The following is a 26,720-nucleotide window of genomic DNA, read 5'->3' on the forward strand; positions in this document are numbered from 1 at the left end:
GAAATTAGTAACTTTAAGTTTAGCAAATTCATCTGCTCCTTACTGGAGTACATTGTAATGCAGTGCTTGCATCGCTCAACGGACATCTTGTTCCCCAGATATATCAAAGTAGCGACACTTAAATTGTTTATCATTTACATCATGTATTTGACAAAAAAACATTATCAAGGTACATTATAAGATTAGGAACCAATTCAAATAATAAAGCCGAAATTTGATCAAAGAACGTAAATCTTGTTCTCAATGTTTTGACAACAAATTCGTGAAAGTATGGTATGTCAAAAGTTATTTGGTGACTTGAAAAAAAAAAATAGTCTAATATTGTAAGTTATACTAATAAAATAAATAAAGTTTTTAATTTTTCAATTTAGTAAATACAACTGTTTTTAAGTTTAAGAACGACAAAATACGTTGAATGAATTGATTGAAACTAAGTATATGTATAATTGGCAAAACTGATAAATAAAAGTGGAACTAGATAAATCAGCGAATAGTAAAAGTTGGTTGATATTTTCATATAATCTCATTTAGCTATGCTAAATTCTAATAAAACAAATGGGGAAATACACAATAATAACAACGGTTATCACAAAAAGTCATTTACCTATAACGACGAATCTAGTAAATCTATACAATCAGGCACAGTAACTGAAACAAGTAACGAAGAATTGAGGAATAAAAAGAAGAGGAATAGATTTAGGAATAAACAATACAAAAGATCTAGCCAATCAAATCAACAACCAGATCAACCCCAAAACAAGGCTAATGAGGCAAGGATACTGAAAAGAGAAGACGAAAAAGTGGAAGAACAACAACAAACTCAACAACCAAGCCCAATGTTTGAAACCTCAACTCAGACTAATCCCATCAGTACAATTAATTCCAACCCCACAATTCACACCAATAGCTTAATCAAATCATCTACACAAAAGGACTTGAAAGCAAATTCTCCCACGACTCCTCGATTACAACAACCTCCCATAATTAACGAAAGTCAAAATGAAGTGCTACCTCACCAAGCCTATAAATCCCCTAGAAAAGAAGCCATCCTAAGACATAAACAAAGTAACGGAAGTAAAGAATCAAAGAACAATCAATCAAATTATCGAGAAAATTTAAAATCGAATAAGGATATACCATCGCCCAAGTCGTTAGTCCATTATGGCAATCAACACCACGACACCGCTCAAGACCCATCAATGAATTTAAAGTTGGATGAAAAAGTTACATTATTCAAATATAGATCATCAAAAATATTGGAGTTGGTTCACAAGAATGATATAAATGGTTCCTTATTAGCACATGGAGAATTCGAAATTTTTCAATTACACAATGGCGATATAACTTATTTGTCATGTGGTGGTGGAAAACTGTTCATATATCCATTACTACCTAAGATTAAAATATCTAGAATTGAGTTTAACAAATTCATCATACATTTAATTAATCCCAAAAGATTCTGGAAGATTTTCATCAATAGTGACGAGAAAAATGTTATTGAGATTTTACAAGGAACTTTGGAGAGGAATGTCAAATATGAGAACGAGTACAAATTTGATTCTGAAGAAGACGAAAAGCAAAATCTGGTAAGTAACAAGATAGAGGAAAATAGGACTCCAGAAGAAGACGAAGAGCAACTGATTTACAAAAGATTGGATATGAAACCTAGAGAATTGATGGAGGATAGCCCTCAGAATCTTGATTTCAAAACTTCGTCTAACAATTTTATTGATAATATAATCCCTGACTCCCCACCATCTGCTCCGATATCTCCAACTCAGGATATCATCAAAACCTTTGACTTAGATCCAGTGAGAAAAGAACAACCACAGTATGTTCATCCATACTATTCACCAACGTCCTTCAATCAACCAAGCAAACTCAAAAAGCATTCATCATTACAATCAATGAATACCAATGTTGCATGTTTAGATGTGGGTCCAAAAACACCAAATCAACATATTATTAAGAGTTCAATACCTGTACATCAACAACTACAAAACCCCTACCAAGCAGGTATAAATAATCGTCCCAATCATAATCACAGTCACAATCACAATCACAATCACAATCACAATCACAGTCACATTCCACATCAGTTTAAAAACAACTTTATACCAATCGATGAAAAGTCTGAAAGTTCAATGGATTCATTACTAGATGAATTTGAAGAATCATTAACAAAATCAGTAAAACAAAATATAGTTGGAGGTGCTACATCAACCATTTACTCAAGACCACCTTCTATAATTCAACATTCAGTTACTTCTCAGCATAATCCAATACCATTGTATTCCCGAGGTAAATATTTTGATGGTAAGATTGAGAATGATGAAGAGTGCGATGAAAATTATAACCAGAAGAATAAAGATAAACAGGAAGAGATTACAAGTTTGAATGATGGATTTAATAAATCACACAGTTATAGATATCATCCGAATGAAGGGCTTCATTCAAGTCGAAGTAGACGATCTTCAAGAAGTGACTTGTACACGAATGAAAGTGGTTGGATGGAACCAAATATTAAGTCAAAATTAATTCCAACTAACGCCAATCACAATCACCAATCGATAAATGGAAGTGTTTATAGCAGGTCAAAATTACCAAAATCGAGGTCAAATCAATCCATAAGTAGCTCCGTCTCCCACAATCAATACAACAATTTAAGCAATATTTACAGGTCAGTCATTGGTCAAAAATTACACGATAATGGAAACATACAAAATGATTATACATCGGTATCATCAGTCAGATCAATGTCAAGATTACCTCCCCGAATAAATCCACAGCATCAAAATCAAATTGATTTAAATTTAAGGAGACAAAGTTCATATTTGAATTCAAAACCTAACATAAATCAATCAAATAATCCTAGTGAAAAGATACCCATTAAAACAAATGCGAATTCTAAAAATCTCAATTCAAAGGAAATATATCAAATTTTAAGCTCAACATCAGCTCAAGATTTGAAACGAAACAAAAACTCACTACCTCAAAATCAAAACAACCAAAAAAAACCAATTCCAAAATCTACAAGCTTTACATCAAGATTATTTGGATGGTAGAAATAAAAGTATCTTGGGTGTCTACTGGAAGTAGTTATGATTTATCACATGACTGCCAAAAGTTGTCAGTAACATATATTTATTTATTTATTCATTTTAAATATTAAAACTAACGTACATATAATACGTAGATTTTGAGGCTAAAACTGAACAAGTTGGCTTTTTGCTTCTTTTGTAAGGACGCTTGAGGTTCTTAAACTTGAAATTATAGTTTATTTATGACAATGAAACAAACAGGTTTAATACTGTTTCAATGATTGTTCTCTATGAAACTTTACTAATTTTCTTCATGTTTAATTTCCCATATGTTTTTGATCTACAATATAAGAATTAGACTAACTCCGAACAGACATCGGACTTAAGTTGTTGCTTGTATACAGTACCGTTTCTATAGTGAGAAAGATTTCATATGCGAACTTATTTATTACCCCACCAAAATGAAAAACTCAGTTTATTCTTTGAACGTTTAAATTCAATTTAAGTCATCCACATCATCATATAGTTACGTGAAACTTTATAAATTAGGACGAATTTTTTAATATAAGGTGTTAATTTTAAAGTTCAAATTCCAATTATCATATCAAAATTACTTTGCAATAGTTATCAAACAACCACCAGCTGAAGATTCCCTCCTAAGTCATAATCAAAATGAGTAAGCCAAGTAGTAATAACAAATCTAAGATCAATTCTGCTTCAGCAAAACCAATTCCAAAGAATGCTAAAACTTCAAACGGTAATGGTACAAAGAACTCAGAAAAGATTGCAACTCCTCAATTGGAACAAGTTGAGTCATCTTTAAGTTCACCAAGTGCTCCAAGTTCACCAGTTGAAGAGCCAAATTTAAGTCATAGAGTTTCAATTAAAAGAAGTTCAAATGCCTCCAGTTTAATTGATATTGCGGAAGGTAAGAATGAAAATTCATCTGAAAAGAAAAACTCAACTCCATCCAAAGTACCAACTGATGTAGCATCAGGTCGAGCAAATTCAGTCAAATCTGTACATTCTAATGGCGATACTGCATCAACTGAAACTTTAGTCAATAAAACTTCAGATGAAAACAGTAAATCAAAACCAACTTCGCAACCAAAACCTTCAAATACTAATACCGACTATAAATACACCGAATTAAAAGATATACCAATTGGTGTAGATAAGATTAGAGAAGGTTTTCATCTGGGTAAAACTCATTCAATACAATTTAGATTAAATCAAATTAGAAATTTATATTTTGCAATAAAAGATAATCAATTAAAAATTATACAAGCTTTATCTCAAGATTTTAATAGAGTTTCAAGTGAAACTAAGAATTATGAAATTTCAACTGGATTGAATGAAATGTTATTTACTATGTCTCAATTACATAAATGGTCAAAACCTGAACCTGTTAGTGATTTACCTTTAAATTTATTAACTAATCCAGTATATATTGAAAGAATCCCATTGGGAGTTGTATTAGTTATAGCTGCTTTTAATTATCCATTTTTTGTTTCAATTTCACCAATTGTTGGAGCCTTAGCAGCTGGAAATACAGTTGTTTTCAAACCAAGTGAATTAACTCCAAGGTTTTCAAAATTATTTGTTGATATCTTGACAAAGGCATTGGATCCCGATATTTTCTTTGCTGTCAATGGGGCTGTTCCAGAAACTACTGAATTATTGAATCAAAAAGTAGATAAAATAATTTATACAGGATCAGGTTTAGTTGGTAAAATTATTGCTAAAAAGGCTGCTGAAACTTTAACTCCAGTAATCTTAGAATTAGGTGGTAAATCACCAGCTTTTGTATTGGATGATGTAACAGATAAAGATTTAACCGTCATTGCAAGAAGAATAGCATGGGGTAGATTTGCAAACGCTGGTCAAACATGTATTGGAGTAGATTATGTATATGTTGCTGAATCAAAACATGAGAAATTTGTAACTGAATTGAGGAAAGTCATAACAGAAGAATTTTATCCAAATGTTAATAAGAATGATAAAAATTTCACTCATTTGATTCATGATCGTGCTTTTGAGAAAATGTCAAAAATTATCTCGAATACAAAAGGTAATATCATAGTTGGAGGAGAATCTGATGCAGAAACAAGATATTTTGCACCAACTGTTGTTGATAATGTTACATGGGAAGATTCAACTATGCAAGATGAAATTTTCGGACCTATATTACCAATATTAACTTACAAAAATTTGAACGAAGCATGCCACAAAATCATTCAAAATTTTGATACACCTTTAGCACTTTACATATTCACAAGTAAATCGACATCTCCATCAACTAACCCTCAAATAAAAACTATAACAACATCAATTAGATCAGGTGGATTAATAATTAATGATGTATTAATGCATATTGCATTACATAATGCACCATTTGGAGGTGTTGGAACATCAGGTTATGGATCATATCATGGTAAATATTCTTATAGAGCATTTACTCATGAAAGAACGGTTATTGAACAAAAATTCTGGAACGATTCTATTTTAGCTGCTAGATATCCACCATTTTCAAATTCAAAAGATAAATTAGTTAAATCAAGTCAAGAATTATATGGTGGTAGAGTTTGGTTTGGAAGAAAAGGTAATGTAAATGTTGATGGACCTTCTACTTTTTTCAGTGGATGGACTAATGCATTAGGTCTAGTTAATATTGTAAAAGATTTTGTTGGTGTTGCCTTGTCATAATCATCTTTGAAGAACACTTAATTTAACTAGTTAGATTGTATTTAATATAAATTCAAGCAAGATATTTTAATTGATTAGAGCAGCGCTTAAACTCTGTTAAATTTTACCTTCCAAGTCTTCGTTCTTCGCAACTGCTGTGGTTCTACAAGAAGTATGTGGATCAATTTCATCAATATTCTATAAGTATGAAGCAATGATCTACTGATGACGTTGTATCGTATAATAAGGCGGTGGATCTAGATCTTGATTCAAGGGGTTTGAAGAATTTCATTTGTAAGTTATGATAACAAAATTATCAAGCTTTATTTGCTAATTACAATAACAAATTTACAAATGTTTTAATTTTAATTTTTGCAATCAGTAACGGAATTTTTTTTTTAACTTTGTGTTCAGATCTGGTTCTACCCGAGACCCGAATTATTTTAGGAGCCACTAGAAAATTTTGCAATTCATATCCAAATTCAATATTAGTTTCAACCTCGATAAAACCAAAAAATTGATATATTTTGAATGAAACATCCTTTTGCAACATTCAGTACTTCAACTATGTTGAAGCTTAGAAATGAGGTCCAAATTAATATTCCAATCATTCTTATCTTCAGGATCGATACGAGAAGTTTATTTTTGTCACACAACACCTTAAAATAATATTTTTTTTTTTTTTGCAGCCACAAAATTATTACTGTGGTGGCATCTTTCATGTTTTAGAATATGCACCTGAAACAGAGTTAAAATTACAGAAAAAAGACGTTATTACGATATTACAGTAGATAATAATTAGATACAAAAGAATGCATCTAATTTAAGAGATAATTCTATTGTTCTACATAACCCTACTTTATTGTTAATTATAATCACCGGAACAGCCTTCGTGAAGATGAGACTCAATGGTAAAAAATTTATTTAAATAGATTCTATAAACCTGAAAAAGATCTCATTATGTTTTAAATTATTCATATTTTTCAGGTTCCAATTCCAAAGTCACAAGTCCAAGCCTATTTTTTAACCAAAACGTTTTCTTTTGGATCAACATAATTAAAACTACTAAAAAGTGTAAATAAAATAATGGTTCTTGGGTTCGGAAATAAGAATAAATCAAATAATAATAATAATTCAAGTGAAACTCATTCAATTAATGATTCATCTTCATTACCTTCATCAAATAATAGTACTACGCCATTAAATCAAAATGATATTAGGAAAGAAAATACAGTTTATAGAATAGATTCAGATTCATCACTAGAATCAAATGAATTAATTAAAAATCCATTTTTGGATCCAAAAGTAGAAGAATATTATCGTGATGTTTATACCAATTCAAAATATGAAAGTTATAAAGCATTTGATCCTCATTTTACATGGACAGAAGAAGAAGAAAAAAAAGTTATTAGAAAATTAAATTATAGAGTTGCATTAACTGCTTGTTTGATGTTTATAGGTTTACAAGTTGATCGTGGGAATTTAGCTCAAGCTGTTACTGATAATTTATTAGGTGATTTAGGTTTAACTACTAATGATTATAATGTTGGTAATACTATTTTTTTGGTTTGTTTTTTAGCTGCTGAAGTTCCTTCGCAATTAATTTCAAAAGCTTTAGGACCTGATATTTTTATTCCTATTCAAATATGTGCTTGGAGTATTGTTGCTATGTCACAAACAGCTTTAAGTGGTAAAGCATCATTTTATGTAACTAGAGCATTAATTGGAGCTTTAGAAGGTGGTTTTATTGCGGATCTAGTTCTTTGGTTATCTTATTTCTTTACATCAAAAGAATTACCTATTAGATTATCATGGTTTTGGACAACATTATCTTTAGTTCAAATTTTTACATCATTATTAGCTTTTGGTATTTTAAGAATCAATTCTTTTGGATGGGCAGGTTGGAGATTTTTATTTTTAATTGAAGGTGGATTTACTTTATTAATTGGAATTTTTTCATGGTTTCTTATGCGTCCTTCAGCAGTACAAACTAAAAGTAAATGGAATCCTAAAGGATGGTTTACTGATCGTGAAGAAAAAATTGTTGTCAATAGAGTGTTACGTGATGATCCTTCAAAGGGAACAATGCATAATAGACAAGCTATATCTCCGAGAATGTTATGGAATTGTTTAACTGATTATGATTTGTGGCCACTTTATGCAATTGGTATAATTGCTTATATTGGTCAAACTACTTTCACTGCTTATTTTGGTTTAATGAATAGACAATTAGGTTTTAGTGTTTTTGATACAAATTTATTAACTATTCCAACAGCTGTTATTCATATTATATTTCTTTTAGCAATCACTTGGTTTTCTGAAAAGATCAATCAAAGAGCATTAGTTTGTTTATTGGCTCCAATATATACAACACCAATAATCGGTGTAATTAGATGGTGGTCTGGTTCAGGAAAAGACGTATGGGCCACATGGGCATTAAATACATTATATTTGGGCCAACCATATATTCATGCAATTTGTGTGAGTTGGGTATCAAGAAATTCAAATAGTGTTAGAAGTAGATCAGTTTGTTCAGCCATATATAATATGACAGTTCAATTAGGTAATATAATTGGTAATTTCATATATAGAGCTGATGATAAACCTTTTTATAAAAGAGGTAATATGCAATTATTTTGGATTTCATTTGCTTTAATTCCTGTATTATTATTGGCTAGATTTTATTATGTTTGGAGAAATAAACAAAAAACTAGAAAATGGAATGAATTATCACCAGAACAACAAGAAGATTATAGAAAGAATACTACAGATGAAGGCTCAAAAAGATTGGACTTTAAATTTGATTATTAAGGTTTTTACAGTATAATTAGTTAAAACGTAATTTATTTATTGACAATTTATAGAAGTTTATAGATGTTATAGATTAACATTTAATACATTTGAAATTTATCGTTGCAAATGAACAATTGTATGAAGTTTACGCATTATTCTTGGATATTCATTATGAATGCATTAGGTTCAAAATCAAGAGACAAGCTCCTTATCACTTCATCAAATAAAAATCTGTGGCAATATATTTTAACCGAAATTACATTGAGTTTTAAAATTTTACACAAAGTTATTTGGTTATAATTTACGAAGGTTGTAACCAATATTATTTTTTTTCTTTTTTTTTTTCCTAAGAATATTAAACTTCTACCATGAAAAATTTCTTGATTAAATTGAATGAATATATAATATTGGCATTAACTGGATCAATATGATAGTCAGGTAGTTTAACTTTGAGTGAGCCACAATGATGTTTATCAAAAAATTCGTAATAACGGATCCTTATAATTGAAAAATTATTTCATGTTATCTTCATCTAAAATTTAGTGTTTCAGATTTGTATATAAATAGGATGTTTTGCATATTTGTTGCAATATTTAGTTCGTTTCAAAATCTAACAACCTTCAAACCACCAACCACATAATTTAATGGCTAAATCAATTGACTCAAAAAGTAATTATACTTTGTCAGTCACATCAACTGAAAAACAACAACCAATTTCAGAAAATGAAATAGAACCACAAATATCAAAACAAACATCAAAAGATAAATCATTATTAGAAAAATTATCATTAACTGATTTTGATTTAGAAAAAAGTCAAAATGCTAAAAATCCATTTTTAGATTCAAAAGTTGCTCAATATTATACTGAATTATATGATAGAACAAAATATGAATGTAGATCACATTTTGATCCTCATTTTACTTGGAGTGAACAAGAAGAGAAAAAAGTTATTAAAATTTTAAATGTTAGAGTTGCTTTAGCAGCATGTTTAATGTTTGTTGCGTTACAAATTGATCGTGGTAATATTCAACAAGCAGTTACTGATAATATGTTAGGTGATTTAGGTTTAAATACAAATGATTATAATTTAGGTAATACATTATTTTATGTATCATTTTTAGTTGCAGAAATTCCTTCACAAATGATTTCAAAAAGATTGGGTCCTGATATTTTTATTCCAATTCAAATTTGTGCTTGGAGTATTGTTGCAATGTCACAAGCTGCTATGCATAATAAAACTGGGTTTTATATTACAAGATGTTTAATTGGTGCAATAGAAGGTGGATTTATCGCCGATTTAGTCCTTTGGTTATCATATTTTTTTACAAGTGCAGAATTACCAATTAGATTATCATGGTTTTGGACTACTTTAACAGTAACTCAAATTTGTATTGCATTGTTAGCTTTTGGTATATTAAGACTAAGAGGAGTTTTTGGTTGGGCTGGTTGGCAACATTTATTTTTATGGGAAGGTTTAATTACTTTTTTAATTGGAGTTTTTGCATTTTATATGATGGTTCCTTCAGCTGTTCAAACAAAAAATTGGTTACATCCAAAAGGTTGGTTTACTGAAGGACAAGAAAAAATTGTTGTTAATAGAATATTAAGAGATGATCCAACTAAAGGTTCAATGCATAATAGACAAGCTATTTCTTTTAAATCATTATGGAGTTGTTTTTCTGATTATGATTTATGGCCATTATATGCAATTGGACTTATAGCTTATATTGGTCAAATGACATTTGGTTCATATTTCGCTTTATTAACTAGAGAATTAGGTTTTGGTACTTTTGATACAAATTTATTAACTATACCATCAGCAGTATTACATTGTTTGACACTTATAGGTATTACTTGGTTGTCGGAAAAGCTTAACGATAGAGCATATGTTGCATTAATTTCACCAATTTATTGTTCAATTTTATTAGCTGCTATCAGATTTTGGCCAGGTGCTGGAATTGAAGTTTGGCCATCATATATTTTAAATACTATTTATACAGGTCATCCATTTTTACATGCTATTGTTGTTAGTTGGGTATCAAGAAATTCAAATTCTGTTAGAACTAGATCCATTTGTTCTGCTTTGTATAATATGTTTGTTCAATTGGATGCAATTATTGCTCAAAATATTTTTAGAGAAGATGATAGACCATTATATAAAAGGGGTTTATTACAATTATTTTGTATTGCTTTAACTGTTATTCCAGTCTTATTACTTACTAAATTTTATTATAAATGGAGAAATGCTAGTAAAGCCAAAATTTGGGATGCTATGAGTGAAGAAGAACAAGATCAATATAGAAGAACAACAAAGGATAGAGGAAACAAAAGGTTAGACTTTAGATTTGCTCATTAATTTATATTACAGTAGTTCTTTAATTCTATGATTAGTTCGTATACAATTCCATTGCGCTTGTGGCCAATTCTTCGATTAACTCTAATACCCTTTGAGCTTGTTCTCTTGTAAACAAATCCGTGTCTGTGACTGAGATGTACCGCAATAAGGTGACAATCTTTTCTTTGTAAGTGTTGGGGATTATAACTTTATCAGTTTCAGAGGTCCCTAATATTAAATCTTGAATCAATGTTATTGCTGATCTCCTCATTATTGATTTTTCAGAACTTGTCTCTAAATTTAATATTCCAATTGCACAATCTAATGCATCGCCTAATGATCCAACTAGTCCTAATGGGTTCACTTTACAACACATACCAAGTAATGACATAGCTGACATTCTCATTCTATCATCATCACCCTCGTGTCTTCTTATTATTGTTAAACAGGATTCAACAATAAGCTGCGCAGATTCTCCATTAAATTTTTCATTAGATAATTGAATATATCTTAATATGACCTCTCCAATCCTTAGTCTTTCATCCAAATCATTATCTTTGTTTGTGTATATTTCTAATAAAATCTTTAAAACAGGCAATTCATCCCATTCAATTAAAGACTCTAATCCTTTAATTACATTCAAGTATACAAATGGTTCTGGATCTTTCAACTGTACCAAATGCAAATTAACCACAAAGTCTAATGAAATTACTTCACTTTTCATTCTTATCAATTGACGTAATAGGTATAGACCATGAGCTCTGATGGGAACTAGAGGATCATTTAAACTTGTTATTGCTCTTTGTAGCACCTGTTTTTGAGCGTCTAATTCATTAGCTGGCGGTGACACTCCTGTCAAAAAATTTGTTATTCTATGTTGTAAGGATTCTATGGATTTTTTCAAATTCGTATTTATATTTCGGCTTCTTAATTTGACCAAAGAGTTGTTGATGTTATTTAGCAATTCCCGACTTTGATCATCTATTACCACGTCTTGTTCGGATAAGATAGCAGAGAGCAATTCCAATAAAACAGGTAATATCTCCTCTTGATTTTCTTCATTATCTTCATCATCAGAATCATAATTTTCATTTCTCATTTCAACATCTTCATTACTATCATTATAGGTCAATTTTGAGTCCAAAAAACTTTGAGCAATTTCCAACATTTCAAATGGAGTTCTCGCTAGACTCTCTTTAAACTTTTCTCCAATATTTTCTAAAATTTTCAAATCAATAAGTTTTAGATAAGGACTTTCGTCTTCCTCTCCTAACATAATAGTATCACGATCTCCCAGTTTTAACCATGTTTTCAAAATTGAAATAAATAGAGCCTGGACAGTTACAAGATCAACATTTTCCAATAACTTCATGAAATTACTACAGCAAAAATCCAAATCTTCAATGAATTTATTGATTTTATAATTAGAACTTTCTGATTTGTAGATAGGTTTTTTCTTGACAATTTCCATTAAACCATTTGGTCCCAAAGTATATTCCCAATCATCACCACCTTCATAGATCAAGTTTTTAGCTATTAAATCTAGTCCCACAAATTTATTATCATCAAAATCTACCATTACAGTGAAGTAACTTGTCAATATATTTGTAATTACTTCCACTGATTTCCCATTTCTTTTTAAAGATAAATAGTATGCCCATAGAGATAATATTATTGGTTCCATCACAGCTTGATACAAATCCGGGATTAAACCTTTCCTGGATAAAGATATTAAAACATTTATTGCATTGTTTAATTCAGCTTCCGTCACGAGTATGTGCTTATCATTATTGTTGATAGTCGGATTAAAGTTATTCCATAATCTTTTCAACAAAAAATCTTTGACGATCAATTGATTTCTGTCCCATAATTTTTCAATCACATACGTCACACATGATGTAATAGCGGGTCTATTGATGTTAACTAATAGGGAGTAAAATTGATTTCCAATTGACGTAAAGTAAGCTTCAGTATTGATATCTTTGGGTTTCAGTAAAATAACACTTGTAACATGATCAAATTTAGCTATATCAATATCTTCTTGATCTCTTATACCTAGAACAAATTCAATTAGAGCTAAAACTCCATCCCCGTTTGGTGCATTGTAATGCAATACTTGCAAATGTTGAAATACAAATTGTTTATAATATGATGGTGACGGGGTGTTTATCAATAATGTATATATTTGAAATAATTCAAAAGTTTCCGGAATTTTTTGTATATCTTTGTACTGAATTGAGTAAGGCTCATGAGATATTCCAGGAATTGTGTTTAAAGCAATTGCAATAGTTATAAAGTCAGACACACCCGTACCTTTACTTAATAAGTCAGTTACATCTGATTTGATTTGAAATATTATAAAAAATTTTTCATAGATTAGATCCAATAAAGATATAGATTCATCCCGATTTGACAATTTCTCAACTTGAATCGGTTTTTTGCTGTTCAATTCTTTTAATCTACGTTTTTCGAATGGTACTCCTATATTAAAATGATTTAAAGCTGGATAAATTCCCAATATTATAATTACGTTGACTAATTTGCTAAATGTTTTGATGTCATGTAATGAAATAGAAATGATAGATTTATCTTTGAATTTTTTTTCCATTGAGCATTTTTGTATGTCAAGTAATTGATCTAATAGATAGTTTGTCACTTCGTATCTTGAACTACTGACTAAAGGTCTTTCAAATATACGCTGATTTAAAACACTGATGGATAATTCTTCCAAAGGTAAGTTTAACAATTGCTCTAATTTTTCAAACAATTTATCAATCGGTTCATCTCTACTAAATTCTGGTTTATTTAAGCCTTTACGTTTTGGATATACTTCACTTGGGTCTCTTTTAATGGTTGCTTTTTTTGTGGTGCTAGCAAATGGATTTGCTGCCGGTTTCTTAGATTTCTTTCGACTATTGGCTTCTGCACTTGAGTTTAATTCTTGGGTTACATCATAATCGTCAGGTAGTTCTTCTATCTTTGGACCCATGAATCGCTTTAGTCAATGAAAGAAGTCTATATTCTTTCTAAATCAATCTTGAATCAGTAATTGTGATACTGATGTAATAAATATGCAGGATTTTGTCTAATACTAAGTATTATGCAGGTATTTTTTTTTGTTTCAACTGGGAAGATCATTGCAAGAAAAATAGTTAGAAAGCAGATCACCACCTACGAGGCTTGAAGCTAGAAGAAACGAGTTGCTTATATCGTATCAGAAGTGATAATTTTTTTCAAGAAACCATATAAAAATTAGGACTTATAGCGCAATGTCAGCAAATCAAATTACCAAATTAACACAAGAAGAGATGGATGTTATCATATATGATGCAAGAATGGGGGATCTTGAAGAATTAAAAGAAATATTTGGATCTGTATCACCAGAATTGATACTAAGTATAAAAGATGACATCACTTTAAGCACCACTATTCATATGGCTTCAGCAAATGGTCATTTAGAAACATTGAAATATTTACTATCAATAATACGTAACAAGAAAGATGCTATCCAGTTGGTAAGTGCTAAAAATGAAACTGGAAACACTGCCTTACATTGGGCTTCGCTCAATGGTCATTTACCAGTAGTGCAATACTTGGTAGAGGAATATGAAGCAAATATTTTCGATAAAAATAATGCTGGACATGATTCATTATATGAAGCTGAGAATAATAATCAAACTGAAGTTGAAAATTGGTATTTGAAAAAGTTCGCACCTGAAGAAAACTTTGATATTGTAGAAAATGAAGATGGTTCCTCAACTAAAATCACTTATCAACCCGGTAAAGAAAGTAAATTGGCCGATGATAATGCAAAAGAGGCTGTTTTTAAATCAAGTTTGGAAAAAAAACTAGATAAAGAGGAAGTGAAAGAAGGTAAAACATTGGAGGAAGTAACCTCAACTTTATCAATATGAGATAAGACAAGTGAAGTCAGGAACTCAAAATTAGCCAAGAAACAGGCTCATCATCAATGCACGTCTAGTTTCTGGGGAGTTTAACGCATGAGGGTGGAAAAAATGAGATTGGTATGCGGTTTCCCAAGCATAATATCAGTCTTGGTTGTACAAACGAAAATTTGAGAACACTTGAGATCCAATTGAATCTAACATAAAGTAGTCCCACCAATACATTCATGTTCAGATGGATTGCATCGACTTAATCACCATAATTGTTTATTTAATTGTAAATCAATTTGGATATTATTTAAATCATTCTCGTTAAACATTTTGCTGATAGAATCTATATTGAAAAAGCAATCTTTAACATCATGAAAATTGTTGATTGAATAATTCAATTTTATTGAAATGTTTATGTTTAAAGCGGTATCTTTTCTATCATTGTAAAAGATCTCATTTATTAGGCTTTTGTAATGTTCTAATTTTACTAGTATATCTTCAAACTTTACTATATTAACGACTACTTTATAATTCTTAAAGCATTTTATATGTTTCAACATATTTTGTGAAGTCGTATCAAGTTCCTCAATTATGTTGTAACCGTCTTGATTTACACTATCTAGTATCGCATTACTATCGCTCGCGTTGTCCTGGTTTTTCAAATCAATAATACTATCATCATTTATTTGTAAGCAGTATTGACATTTATGATAAATATAATATTGAGTTAACAAATTCATTTTTGGATAAAGAAGTAGCTGTTTCGTCACATTTATCGGTAAGTAATTCAAAATTTGTATTAAGATTTCGTTGGGTAAATCAACTATTAGTCGTGGTTCATCCTCAGCAATTGCGGACTGTGATATTCTGTCTATATTATGTATATAATCCATCATGTCATCAATGACTGCTTGGAATTTATTGTATGAAGAATATCGATGGAATACAATTCCTTTATCGGATCTGATTAAACTTTCATGGAATGTCGTGAAACTCAAATAAAGACAAGACATGAAGATATTTTTTGGCTACCAAGTCTACACAAAAAAAACACATCAAAATAATATCACCAATTTTGAGCTAAGCACTTGAAGATATTGTTACAAACAAACAAAGGCGAAACTGAGTTAGAATGGTACGTTCGAACGTTTCATGGAAGAATTTTTTTCAATTTTGCGACATATAATACTAACTACTTTTTATTCAGCTTCCATTATATCTATTAACGGCAGCTAAAAACAAACCAATTTTAATAGAATTAAAAACAGGAGAAACATATAATGGAAACTTAACGAATTGTGATTCATGGATGAATTTAACATTACACGATGTGATACAAACTAATAGCTCTGGAGATAAATTCGAAAAGTTATCAACAATATATATAAAAGGAATGCATATAAAATATTTGAGAATACCTGATCAAGTAATGGATTTTGTGAAAGAACAGCAATTGCAATATCATCATAATCAACAACACGGAGATAGAGATAACAGAAGAACGAAAAGGGGTAATTATCAAAGTCTGGGTGGTGGTGCTGGAGGCAGAGGATATAACCGTGATGGTGGAAGGGATAATAGACGCGGTGGTAGATACAATAATCAGAACAGCAATAACAGTAATAATCATAATGGGAATAACGGGAATCGTCGAGGTCACCAATAGAGCTATCAGTGAGTATCTCGAGGGGATTATGAATTTTTTGCTTTTTTTTTTTTCTTTTTTTATACTAGGGCAGGATGTGTTGAACTTATGTGAAGAGGTGAATTAATCAAATTCAGATCAAGGGAATTCGTGTAGAATACTGTATACTATCATAGATTCTTGTACGATGTAAATAATGTATGTTAAAAATTTGATGAATCTTGAAAATAATTTGTGTTGCGTTTTGTACTACGAAATGAATTCTAAGATTTTATTATTTGATATGTTCATGATCAGTGGTTGTTCATTTTACTCTACTACAAATATCAGTTATTCATTCAATTTAATTTGAATTATAACGTCAAACATACAGACAAGTCTAAAAAAAATTCAATTATTGCCACATATCTACATCCTTTCAACCTAAATTTGATCTAACTGTTAAGCGGTTTTTATATGTTTCAAGATAAAATTGTCATGGATGAAACAAATAAAATTCGTATACAACAAAATCAGCAAAAGCTCAATTTAGGCCAAAGATTGGATTTTGTTGGTGAGAATGCAACAAAAATACTTTCATCAATCGACTCTTTAGTGTCATCATCCGTGGATTCAATTGATTATAGCAATAAAAATTCCAAACTCAAATTGGAAAAACGACCAAATGTGCAACAACCACAGCAAATCAAAAAGCCAAAAAATGAAGTCAATTGGAATCACAGCAAGTGCCCAAGTTATCCTAAGCATAAGATTTTACCAACTAGAATCATATCTTATGGAAATTTCAAAGGGTGTACCGATACAAGGAGATTCCAATGTTTTAACTCAAAATGTAATGTTAACTTTAATGAATTTACAAATTGTAAGTATTGCAAATATATGCCTTATTTCCCGTCACCATTGAAGAATAGTTTTCTGTGTGATACTGAAAATAAGGAAAACAATTATGAAAAGTTAATTCCGAATCATAACTTTCTTGATGGTAAATCATGGGGCAGTGATTATGACGAATATTATAACAAAGCTCGAAAAGGTCCAAAATTAAATAAACAATTTGCATCAATAAAAAATTCAAACTCACATCCTGTTACTCAAACATCAACAGAACAACTTAATAATCTAATCACAAATAATCAAAATCAAAACAATGAAGACTCCATAAAATTCTCACCAACTTATAAGTATTCAAGATCAAGGAAATTTAGATATACCAATCCAGAACCAGAAGTTAAATGTTTGGAATCCAAAACACAAGAAAATGGATCATCATCAGCTAAAGTGGAACAAATAAGTGAATCAAATGATGATGTTGAAAATATTTCAACAAGAAAAACCAGTTTTCACAATTCAAAATTTTACGAAAATTTAACTGATCATTTTAAAAAAAACACTTGGATTTCTTCTGCTTCAACTGAAGAGGCCCAAACCAAATTAAAATCTAATGAATATAACACTTTGAAAGCTTACAACAATGGTAAACAAAATGGTAAAAGAAGAGGCAAAAAGTTGAGTTTCTTATCCAAAATACAAACTTGAAAACTCCTGACCAAAAGAAAACACAACAATTTTGTAAAAGTATTAATGCAGGTACTTATGCTACCTTATTTTGTATAAATTTCTTCATTAATAGTCCAACTTTGTAAATTAGGTCTATACTTGACTTCGTTAATTAATCCATTCAATTCTCTATAACTATCATCATTAATATCTTCTTTATTATTCTCAGCTTTTTTATCAAGATAGAATTTTTTTAGTTTCAAATTACAACCAAGTGGATTTTGTTCATTATTGAATATATCATCAATACACTGATTAGGTGAATAATCCAATAAAGGGTATAACTCAGGATCCCAATTACTTTCTAATATTTTGCAATATAAGATACTCACTATTGGATCCATTAAAATATGTTTATTATCTTCCGAAGAGTTTTGATTGATCATCAGTGGTAAATTACCTACATTATTAGAATTGGAATCATTTGCAGGATGCTGATTTGAACTAAAACCAGAAGCGACATCTGATGATTGAGCTACTAGTTTTATCAAGTCTTGGTTGTTTAAATTTGCTATGTCAGTTAATGATTTGTTCTCTTGTGTTTTTTTATTGGATGATGTAGATGATGACGTGGAAGAAGAGTTCACTGAATTTGACGAATGTTTGCTAGTATTTAATAACTGTCTATGATTTCTTGGTGGAGATTTTGAGCCATTTTGATCATGCTGATGGTGATGATGGTGGTGGTGTTGATAATGATCCTTTGTCGCATCTTCTTGAATTGCATTATCTCCTAAAACATTGTTTATCCCAGTATAAACATTCTTTTTCTCAAATTGAGGTACGTTGAAATTAGTCTTCTTTTTATTGCTCATATTCAAATTGGAAGTTGAAGTTGATGATAAATTTGAGCTATTGTTATCTTGAATTTGTAATTGAGTATGAAAATCAAAATTGGATGGTAATTCATGTAATCCGATTGTTATGTTCAAAATAGAATTAACTTTCGAATCTTCTAATAAGTATTTGGTATTCACTGGATCACTAAAGTTCAAATATTCAGCAAGATTTATTTCCAATCTTCCTAAATCAATAATTGTGCCATTGTCAGAGTCAGATGAATGATGTTTATCTTCATGAATGTAATACACTCTAAAACATAAATACTTATTTGAAATCAAATTCCCTTTTTTCTTTAAACCAAATTTCAAATTACATGATAATTTATAATTGAAAACACATCTAAAATTATGTAATCTTTTACGAGAAGTTGTAGTAGACACATGACCAGACACAGATGTGTTTGAATTTGAAGATGATGAGTTCAAATTGAAAGAACTATTACTGTTGTTCTTATTTCCATCACTACTGCTCGATTTATCCTTTGAAAGACTAGTTGATTGTTTTAATTTTGATCCTAAATCATCAAACTTATTCAAGAATGACCGTGTGTTTGATCTCGAAGGAGACGAGGTACTTGAATTCGAAGTTTTCGTTTTTGATGGGTCTACGGGTGCTTTACCATTTTTATGACGACGTGATGAATTTCTCTTACTATCCTTAATTGATATCTCAATATAACATGAACCATTTATTTGTGGAACATTTGTTAATTCATTTATTGTTAAGTCGAATGCAAATTTCGGTTTTGATGATGACGAAGAAAACATTTGTATCTATCAATTGACCTTTGTTTGGATTTGATTGAAAAAAGATTGTTGAAAAAGAATTATAGAACCTGGCAATGAATTAAAATTGAATTTCATGCCTTTTATCAGCTTGCTATTTTTATGGATTGTTATTATGTCATAACATTTGGAAATGAGACAAGTAGTGTTTAGTCACAAAAATAATATATTTTATAATAATCCAAAGGGAACAAATAATTTATATAGTTTATGTATACTAATCAACTAATCTACTTAATAAATATACTTTGAATAGTGTTTGAATATTTTATATTTAACTCATTCTTAAGTTCATAATAATAGTCACAGGTTATCATTACAACCTTGTTATTTCGAACAACTACCTTTTTACATTACATATTATTGATCAATCAGTATTAGTACTTTCATCCTATATACAGGTTCACTAAACTATTGTTATATTAATATATTAATTTAAAACCCAGAAGTTCAGGATAAAATGGTTAGCTCTTCCTGGTAGCGAGCGATATTATTAGAAGAATTTAATATTAGATCTGCTATTATAGCATCAATTCCCAGCTAATTTTCAATTGATGCAAAGGATAGATGTAAACGGTATGTGTAAGATTTGTTAACATTGGTAAATAATACTAACTTTTAGTAGGTTTCAAAAATGAAATTTTAACTTGTGAATCAACATCACAATTAAATGATATACAATCAAAATTTCAAAGCTTAATAAACTCAATCTTTGATCAGCCCGAACAATTAACAAGTTTTAACAAAAAGTTAGAGAATGAGAAAATTCAATATATTCAAAACCTTTTGCGGTCAAAACTAAACTTCTTGACTCGTTCCACATTCAAATTCGTTGGTGATCCCATTCCTCCTAATTCCAATATAAATATTAAGAATGTGAGTCCTTTGGTCGATGAATCAACCACGTCTAAAATAGATAAAGACTCATTAATATTCATAAACGAAACAAAGGTCTTGAATGTTGATTACTGTCATATCTCAACACTCTCGAATAGTATAATCAAAGTAAATGGAAAGTCAATAAATTTGAATAATGCATACAACTCATTTGGTTTTATATTTTCATCAGGTCCATTGTTTTTACAAAATATGGAGAAATGCATTTTGATTGCTGGTTGCCATCAAGCACGATTACACAACATCACAGACTCAATCATAATCTTTGAAAACAACGAGAAAGACACTCAAAAGACTGTTATCATTGAAAATTGTCGTAATGTGAAATTTAATTCAGTCTATGTCGATGATTTTGATCATCCCACTAAATTCACAGAGAGTCCCAACTATCAAATATTGCAAGACGATGTAGTTTCTGAGATTGAAAACGAGATAGAAAAAGTCGAATTGAACGATTTAACAGGATTTTTGAAGAGGTTTTTGTCCACCCTGAATTGAATAAATCTTGCTTCAATTAGTACATTATTGAATGATGAAAATCACCACAACTACATGTAAGAGAAGACTTATCTTCATTTAGGAAACTCACAACATGATTCAACTAAGGGATTTCAATTTCGACAAATGTCTTGCATTAAACAGTTGAATTGCAGTATTGTTATTCAATCGATGAACAAGTATATTAACCTAATATGGTTTATACACAAAGAACATTATGCGTCATTGGATACAAAATCACGAATTCTGATTTTGGTTTGCCATGAAAGCTCTACTCCTTAAATAGTTTTGGTGTAAATAGTTGGCTTCATTCATGCTACCAAAATCCAAATAATTTTTGTAGGTTTATCTATTGATTAACTCAAAGTAGAGTCAGTCTTATCAAGAATGACCTCAATACTATCACTATTCTCCTCATGTTTGCCGTGCTTTCCATTTGTATCAGGATCGTACATAAAGATAAATGGAGTCACATATAGCATTATTCGACTATTAGGAGAAGGAGGATTTTCATACGTTTACTTAGTAAATCAAATAAATTCATCATCGTCGGGTCAACCATCACCATATGCATTAAAACAGATCAATTGCTTGTTTGGTACTGAGGATGAAAGTTTTCGAAATGCAACCAGGGAAATTAAAAATTATCATAGGTTCCTAAATTATAAGACTCCGTATATTATTCAATCGATCGAGGAACAAATAATTAGTAATCCTGATGGGTCAATTCGTATTAATATTTTGCTTCCTTACTTTACTACTTCGCTACAAGAAATTATTAATGAAAACGTTTTGAATAATACCAAGTTGGATGAGAAAGATATTTTGAAATATTTTATTGGGATTTGTAGGGGATTGAAAATAATGCATAATTACAAACAAACCACCAGAAATGTAGGAAATCTAGATAATGATGAGGATCTAGATGATGATATAGAGGAACAAGATACATTACTAAATCCACCAGATGATGAATTTGACGTTGAGTCGAATGCAAATACTGCGGGAGGCGCAAGATCAAACACTGAATTACAAGAACTAATTCCATTTGCTCATCATGATTTAAAGCCTGCGAATGTGATGTTATCAGCAGAGGGTTTACCTGTATTGGTAGATTTAGGCTCGTGTTCAAAAGCAAGATACAATATTCGTACAAGACAACAAGCATTGTCTCTTACAGATTTTGCACAAGAACATTGTACATTACCTTATAGAGCTCCTGAGTTATTGGATGTTGAAACTGGTTCTCAAATAACAGAAGCAACTGACATTTGGTCTTTGGGCTGTTTGTTATATTGTTGTTGTTTTGGATATTCTCCGTTTGAAAAATTAGAAATTGATCAAGGCGCTAATTTGAACTTAGCTATTGCTCAAGGCAAATATCAAATACCTGAAGATCAAAATGGTTATAGTGATGAGCTTGTGGGGCTTATAAGGAAGAGTTTACAAGTTAAAGCTAAGAATCGACCTAAAGTTGAAGAGCTTTTGGAAGAAGCTTTGAAGATTGGTAATTGATAGCAGCAATACTGATAATCGTAGCATAATAATGATATATAAATGACATTAAGACTCTAAGTTTGAACAAATTCCAGGACTAATGTAACGTTGCCTATTGTAGATTGATTGGTAGCATAATATCTAAACAAATAAACACGCATAGGTTGTAGATCTTGAAATTTATATCATAAGATCAAAACAGCGTTCAAAGTAAAGACAGAATTAGATCGATGACATTGACCAAGTATCAGAGGGGAGATCCAATGGAGGGATGGAACGACTGCCCCACACCAATGATGATAAGATCACAAAACTCCTCGCAAAGTTCAATACCAACCACCAAATCAACTACAAAGATACGACAAGATTGTGATAAAGAGGATGTATTAAAGAAACTAGAGAAAATTTTTAATTTAGAGATAAATTTACCTGAGAAAGAAAAATCTCATTATGAAACAAAATTGAAAAATACCGTTTCTGATATGAGTCAGAGAGATTTAGGCTTCATCAACAATGTTTGCGAAGAAATTTTGAGTTCACTGCCAAATTTGAAGAATTTAAAGTCTGAAGTGGTAGACCACATGATGAATAATGATGGAGTGAGTACTTGGTGCTCTCCGCTTAAGAAAATTGTCTCCAGTATAAAAATATGACAAAACTAATCTAATTCAATTCACCTAAAATGATTTAATTCAATTCACCTACATCACTTCGTAGCCAAATACTTTCGAATGAACAATATATATTTGTACAATCCTAATAAAATTTATATAATGAAACTACACCAAAAAATACAAAGCTTAACGTTCTTAAAATTTCTTCCTTTTCCCAATTTGGGCTTGGAAACCAGTTTTGATTGATGACACTGATCTGGTAGATCCACAAGCTTTACAACTCAAGAAATGTAATCTATTAGCACTTTCTCTTTTCAATTCTGTATTCATACTCTTACATGTTTTACATGTAACATACTCAATAATATATCTTCTTAAAACACTTTCCATTTGTTTAGGTTGGAATTTACCCTTTAAAACTAATCTTTTTTCACCATCGATAGATCCTGAAGTACCCAATTCAGCAAATAAAAATTGAATTAAATGTTCTGGATTTCTTTGTAATACAGTTGCAATTTCTTGAACATTTGCAAATAATGTCTTTTTAGAACCTTCTCTTTGACATACTGGTGGTGGGATTCTAAATTTTGGACCCGATCTATCCCCAGCTAATTCTGGATTATTTTGTTTTAAAATATCGAAAAATCTAGTTAATAAATCATCATAGGACATTCCCCCGATTAATTCTTGATCATTTGTCAAATCATCTTGTGAATTATTGTTTGATTCATGATTTATTATTGTTTCATCAACTCCTGCTTCTTCTAATTGTTGTTCGAATTCATTCAAATCTATATTTTTAGTACTACTTTTCTTTTTCTTCTTTTTCAATGATAAATCTCCTAATGATGAAGTTATATCTTCGTCATTTATTTCTGGGGTGGCTGAAGAGTCTAATGGTTTTGATGAGCTTGACTTTTTCTTTTTCTTTAATCCTGAAAATAAGTCATCTACTGAATCTGTAGGTTGTGGTGTTGATTCTTTACTGTCTGAGACAGATGAAATTCCATCTACTGGTTTCTTTGATTTCTTTTTCTTCTTCAAAGTTGGATCAAATCCCAAATCTGACATCTTTATTTAATGATTATTTATATGAAGATGGTTAATGGGATAGGTTATTAATATTTGTTAATTTTAAATGGTATGAATCTAATATTATAAATCATTTTTGTACTGAAAAATTTTTATGACTGAATTATTTATGGTGGCGTTGCTACCAAATCGTATACAAAATGAAGAAAGATGTCACACAATTAAAACGAAATTGTTACTGAAACGCAAGTACGAAGAGGAATTTAGAAAAACTACTTGAGAATGTATTGTAGGTCTTCAAAGGATGTATCAAATACTATGCAATAGTCAGTTAAAGGCTTCGAGTTGTAAATACTCGATTGTGTAATTCATCCATATTTCGATAAATTGCAATTACGTCATTATTTCAAGCTGGACTCTTTTATCATACAAAGTGGTTTATGAATTGCTAAGATATACCTGTTAGCGATTTAGTATGATGTATTTTTGACACTGTTTCTTTCCCAACGATGCCTAGATTTATAATTTTATATTCTTTACTCCTTCTATAGCGATATCTTTTCGACACCATCAACCAAATCATCTCCTTCAAGATTACCAGCTAATCCTTTTTCAAATATCTCTTTCCCACTCATTTTCCCATTATGCATATCCTGGAATTTTTTCAAATCTTGTTCTTCAAACTTCATTTCTTTTCGAAATTTGGCCCTCCATTCTGCAAAGTTCTCTGGAGTCACTTTCGTACCTTGAAATTTCAATTGTTCTTGTTTATATCTTTCTTGTCTTTTTTGTTCGTAATCTTTATTTGCTTGAGCTAGTTTATTCACAAACAAAGATTCTGCTTCATCTTTCAAATATGTGATTAGTGTAAATACAGAAGGTAAGCCTATGTTGATTTCTGATTCTTCGTTCAATTTTGAAAGTAGGGTATTTAAATCATCTTTTGAAAATTCTATTGTTTCTGCCATGTTTAATGCTAATTTAGTTTGCTTCGTATCTTCATCATCTTCGTCATCTTCGTCTTCATCGTTTTGATCAAAATCGTCATCATCTAATTCATTCTCCTTCACTTCGATATGTAGTTCAGGTATTACTTCGGGATAAGTTGGAGGATATTTCACAATTAACAACAAAGAATGTTTTTTCTCACTTGGTAAGTCTAAATTAACTATAATTTGGAAATGTGACTGAGATTCATTCAATATTTCTAACTCTTCTGGATATATTGATTGTAAAATCTCTAGTTCTTGGCTCTGTTCTTCTTTATGATCCATTATATGTTGTTAATGATTTACTAGAAAGTATGGCAAAATGAAGTCAATACCCTGATATTTTTTTTGGTCGAAAGGATGTGGTTGGATTGATATTCAAAGTAGACACTAGTTGTATATAATCGCTACTCATAATTTTTCATTATGTGATGTAGTTACCATAAAAAACAAATTTTGACGCTGATCAGATTTGCGACAAGTCTTAGGGGGTTTTTTGAACTTGGGTTAGCTGAATTTTAATAAATTCACTTTGCGTGTCCCAGGTAGAGAGCACGGCGTGCTGTTGGAATCCAAATACCATTTTGTATAATGGGGTTGAAGTGTAGGTTTGTAAAATTCTTGCGGAAATGATTTTTATTACAAAATTGTTAAGATTTTGATGCCAAATTCTAGGTAAAGTGGGAAATGTGAAAAAGAATCCAAGTTAAGCTGGACTCTTGTATCTCTAGTGGGCGTTGCTTTAACTTGACTAATTTTCTTTTTGTCGGGTCGAATAATACATTACAGTAATGTACTATGTCTTCTTTCAACATAGGCTAATGTGCTACAAGATTGTTAAACCAAGATTTTTCCGATTCAATAATCAAGTCATACAAGGTTTTACAAACTGTTCATCTTGAACTTTAGTTTTAACAATAATCGAATATAGAATTGAAAAAATGGTGCCTGACCCTGTATTTAGTACCTGAAGTATATATGGTTTAAATTTGATGATCTCAGATTATTAAGCTAATGTAGGTTCAATGTAACTCGATTTTATTGGAACCAGCTGCACTTTCAAGCAAATGAATTTTATCAACGATAATGTTTCTTTAGAAGTTTATCCTTAAATCCTTTAGGGATTAATTGCTTTTATCAAGAAGGAATTCTTATTCAATGTAACATAGTCCAAATGACTCGATATAATTTAATATGTTTCACATTGTTACGAGAGAGAGAAAAATTAGAAATTTCATATCAAATAAAAATACTTGATCTATTTTACAAATTGATAACAACAACAAAGAATATTAAATACTAGGATCGCAGAAGATTGGATTGAACATTAAAATACCTTCAACAGGCAAAAAAGACTCAAACATATCAACCCTATACCACTCGATTAAAAATTTAGCGACAATTATTAAAAACTGCGCCAAGGCGGGGAATCCATTTACTTAAATAATAGGAATCAATTGACATCAAACTAAATTGGATTTATACAAACAACATTGGATTCATACAACAGCATTTGATATTGATTAACGATTTTTTAATCCCAAAGTTGTCAAAAAAATAAATAAAAAAGATTGACTACGAAAGTAGACGTTCAAAATTCAACGTTGCGTAG

At 30.3% G+C, this 26,720-nt stretch overlaps 15 protein-coding genes across 15 annotated transcripts; 10 read left to right on the top strand and 5 right to left on the bottom strand. All coding sequences in view use genetic code 12, as the record gives it.

Annotated features, from left to right (window-relative positions):
• Positions 1 to 533: 533 nt before the first annotated feature.
• Positions 534 to 3,065, top strand: KGF55_005006 (uncharacterized protein; the record flags this gene model as incomplete). The annotated part of the gene is made up of 1 exon (XM_051759972.1): positions 534 to 3,065. One exon carries the CDS (start codon positions 534 to 536, stop codon positions 3,063 to 3,065), a length of 2,532 nt encoding a protein of 843 aa, XP_051612169.1.
• Positions 3,066 to 3,713: 648 nt separating this feature from the next.
• On the top strand, positions 3,714 to 5,747 carry KGF55_005007 (uncharacterized protein; the record flags this gene model as incomplete). Its single annotated transcript, XM_051759974.1, has 1 exon — positions 3,714 to 5,747. One exon carries the CDS (start codon positions 3,714 to 3,716, stop codon positions 5,745 to 5,747), a length of 2,034 nt encoding a protein of 677 aa, XP_051612170.1.
• Positions 5,748 to 6,812: 1,065 nt separating this feature from the next.
• KGF55_005008 (uncharacterized protein) lies at positions 6,813 to 8,537 on the top strand (the record flags this gene model as incomplete). The annotated part of the gene is made up of 1 exon (XM_051759975.1): positions 6,813 to 8,537. The coding sequence occupies one exon, from the start codon at positions 6,813 to 6,815 to the stop codon at positions 8,535 to 8,537; it is 1,725 nt and encodes a 574-aa protein (XP_051612171.1).
• Positions 8,538 to 9,163: 626 nt separating this feature from the next.
• On the top strand, positions 9,164 to 10,876 carry KGF55_005009 (uncharacterized protein; the record flags this gene model as incomplete). Its single annotated transcript, XM_051759976.1, has 1 exon — positions 9,164 to 10,876. The coding sequence occupies one exon, from the start codon at positions 9,164 to 9,166 to the stop codon at positions 10,874 to 10,876; it is 1,713 nt and encodes a 570-aa protein (XP_051612172.1).
• Positions 10,877 to 10,907: 31 nt separating this feature from the next.
• KGF55_005010 (uncharacterized protein) lies at positions 10,908 to 13,844 on the bottom strand (the record flags this gene model as incomplete). Its single annotated transcript, XM_051759977.1, has 1 exon — positions 10,908 to 13,844. One exon carries the CDS (start codon positions 13,842 to 13,844, stop codon positions 10,908 to 10,910), a length of 2,937 nt encoding a protein of 978 aa, XP_051612173.1.
• A 280-nt stretch (positions 13,845 to 14,124) lies between these two features.
• KGF55_005011 (uncharacterized protein) lies at positions 14,125 to 14,769 on the top strand (the record flags this gene model as incomplete). The annotated part of the gene is made up of 1 exon (XM_051759978.1): positions 14,125 to 14,769. One exon carries the CDS (start codon positions 14,125 to 14,127, stop codon positions 14,767 to 14,769), a length of 645 nt encoding a protein of 214 aa, XP_051612174.1.
• Positions 14,770 to 15,014: 245 nt separating this feature from the next.
• Positions 15,015 to 15,764, bottom strand: KGF55_005012 (uncharacterized protein; the record flags this gene model as incomplete). The annotated part of the gene is made up of 1 exon (XM_051759979.1): positions 15,015 to 15,764. The coding sequence occupies one exon, from the start codon at positions 15,762 to 15,764 to the stop codon at positions 15,015 to 15,017; it is 750 nt and encodes a 249-aa protein (XP_051612175.1).
• A 119-nt stretch (positions 15,765 to 15,883) lies between these two features.
• On the top strand, positions 15,884 to 16,417 carry KGF55_005013 (U6 snRNA complex subunit; the record flags this gene model as incomplete). The annotated part of the gene is made up of 2 exons (XM_051759980.1): positions 15,884 to 15,886; positions 15,959 to 16,417. The coding sequence occupies 2 exons, from the start codon at positions 15,884 to 15,886 to the stop codon at positions 16,415 to 16,417; spliced, it is 462 nt and encodes a 153-aa protein (XP_051612176.1).
• Positions 16,418 to 16,873: 456 nt separating this feature from the next.
• KGF55_005014 (uncharacterized protein) lies at positions 16,874 to 17,932 on the top strand (the record flags this gene model as incomplete). The annotated part of the gene is made up of 1 exon (XM_051759981.1): positions 16,874 to 17,932. One exon carries the CDS (start codon positions 16,874 to 16,876, stop codon positions 17,930 to 17,932), a length of 1,059 nt encoding a protein of 352 aa, XP_051612177.1.
• Positions 17,933 to 17,997: 65 nt separating this feature from the next.
• On the bottom strand, positions 17,998 to 19,563 carry KGF55_005015 (uncharacterized protein; the record flags this gene model as incomplete). The annotated part of the gene is made up of 1 exon (XM_051759982.1): positions 17,998 to 19,563. The coding sequence occupies one exon, from the start codon at positions 19,561 to 19,563 to the stop codon at positions 17,998 to 18,000; it is 1,566 nt and encodes a 521-aa protein (XP_051612178.1).
• A 572-nt stretch (positions 19,564 to 20,135) lies between these two features.
• Positions 20,136 to 20,976, top strand: KGF55_005016 (uncharacterized protein; the record flags this gene model as incomplete). Its single annotated transcript, XM_051759983.1, has 2 exons — positions 20,136 to 20,157; positions 20,336 to 20,976. 2 exons carry the CDS (start codon positions 20,136 to 20,138, stop codon positions 20,974 to 20,976), a joined length of 663 nt encoding a protein of 220 aa, XP_051612179.1.
• A 387-nt stretch (positions 20,977 to 21,363) lies between these two features.
• Positions 21,364 to 22,491, top strand: KGF55_005017 (putative serine/threonine protein kinase; the record flags this gene model as incomplete). Its single annotated transcript, XM_051759985.1, has 1 exon — positions 21,364 to 22,491. The coding sequence occupies one exon, from the start codon at positions 21,364 to 21,366 to the stop codon at positions 22,489 to 22,491; it is 1,128 nt and encodes a 375-aa protein (XP_051612180.1).
• Positions 22,492 to 22,703: 212 nt separating this feature from the next.
• Positions 22,704 to 23,126, top strand: KGF55_005018 (uncharacterized protein; the record flags this gene model as incomplete). Its single annotated transcript, XM_051759986.1, has 1 exon — positions 22,704 to 23,126. The coding sequence occupies one exon, from the start codon at positions 22,704 to 22,706 to the stop codon at positions 23,124 to 23,126; it is 423 nt and encodes a 140-aa protein (XP_051612181.1).
• A 156-nt stretch (positions 23,127 to 23,282) lies between these two features.
• On the bottom strand, positions 23,283 to 24,158 carry SUI3 (translation initiation factor eIF2 subunit beta; the record flags this gene model as incomplete). Its single annotated transcript, XM_051759987.1, has 1 exon — positions 23,283 to 24,158. The coding sequence occupies one exon, from the start codon at positions 24,156 to 24,158 to the stop codon at positions 23,283 to 23,285; it is 876 nt and encodes a 291-aa protein (XP_051612182.1).
• Positions 24,159 to 24,664: 506 nt separating this feature from the next.
• GIR2 (Gir2p) lies at positions 24,665 to 25,393 on the bottom strand (the record flags this gene model as incomplete). The annotated part of the gene is made up of 1 exon (XM_051759988.1): positions 24,665 to 25,393. One exon carries the CDS (start codon positions 25,391 to 25,393, stop codon positions 24,665 to 24,667), a length of 729 nt encoding a protein of 242 aa, XP_051612183.1.
• Between the last annotated feature and the right edge of the window lie 1,327 nt (positions 25,394 to 26,720).

Source organism: Candida pseudojiufengensis, assembly GCF_024610245.1.
Source record: "Candida pseudojiufengensis strain CBS 10847 chromosome Unknown scaffold10, whole genome shotgun sequence".
Classification (NCBI taxonomy): domain Eukaryota; kingdom Fungi; phylum Ascomycota; class Pichiomycetes; order Serinales; family Debaryomycetaceae; genus Lodderomyces; species Lodderomyces pseudojiufengensis.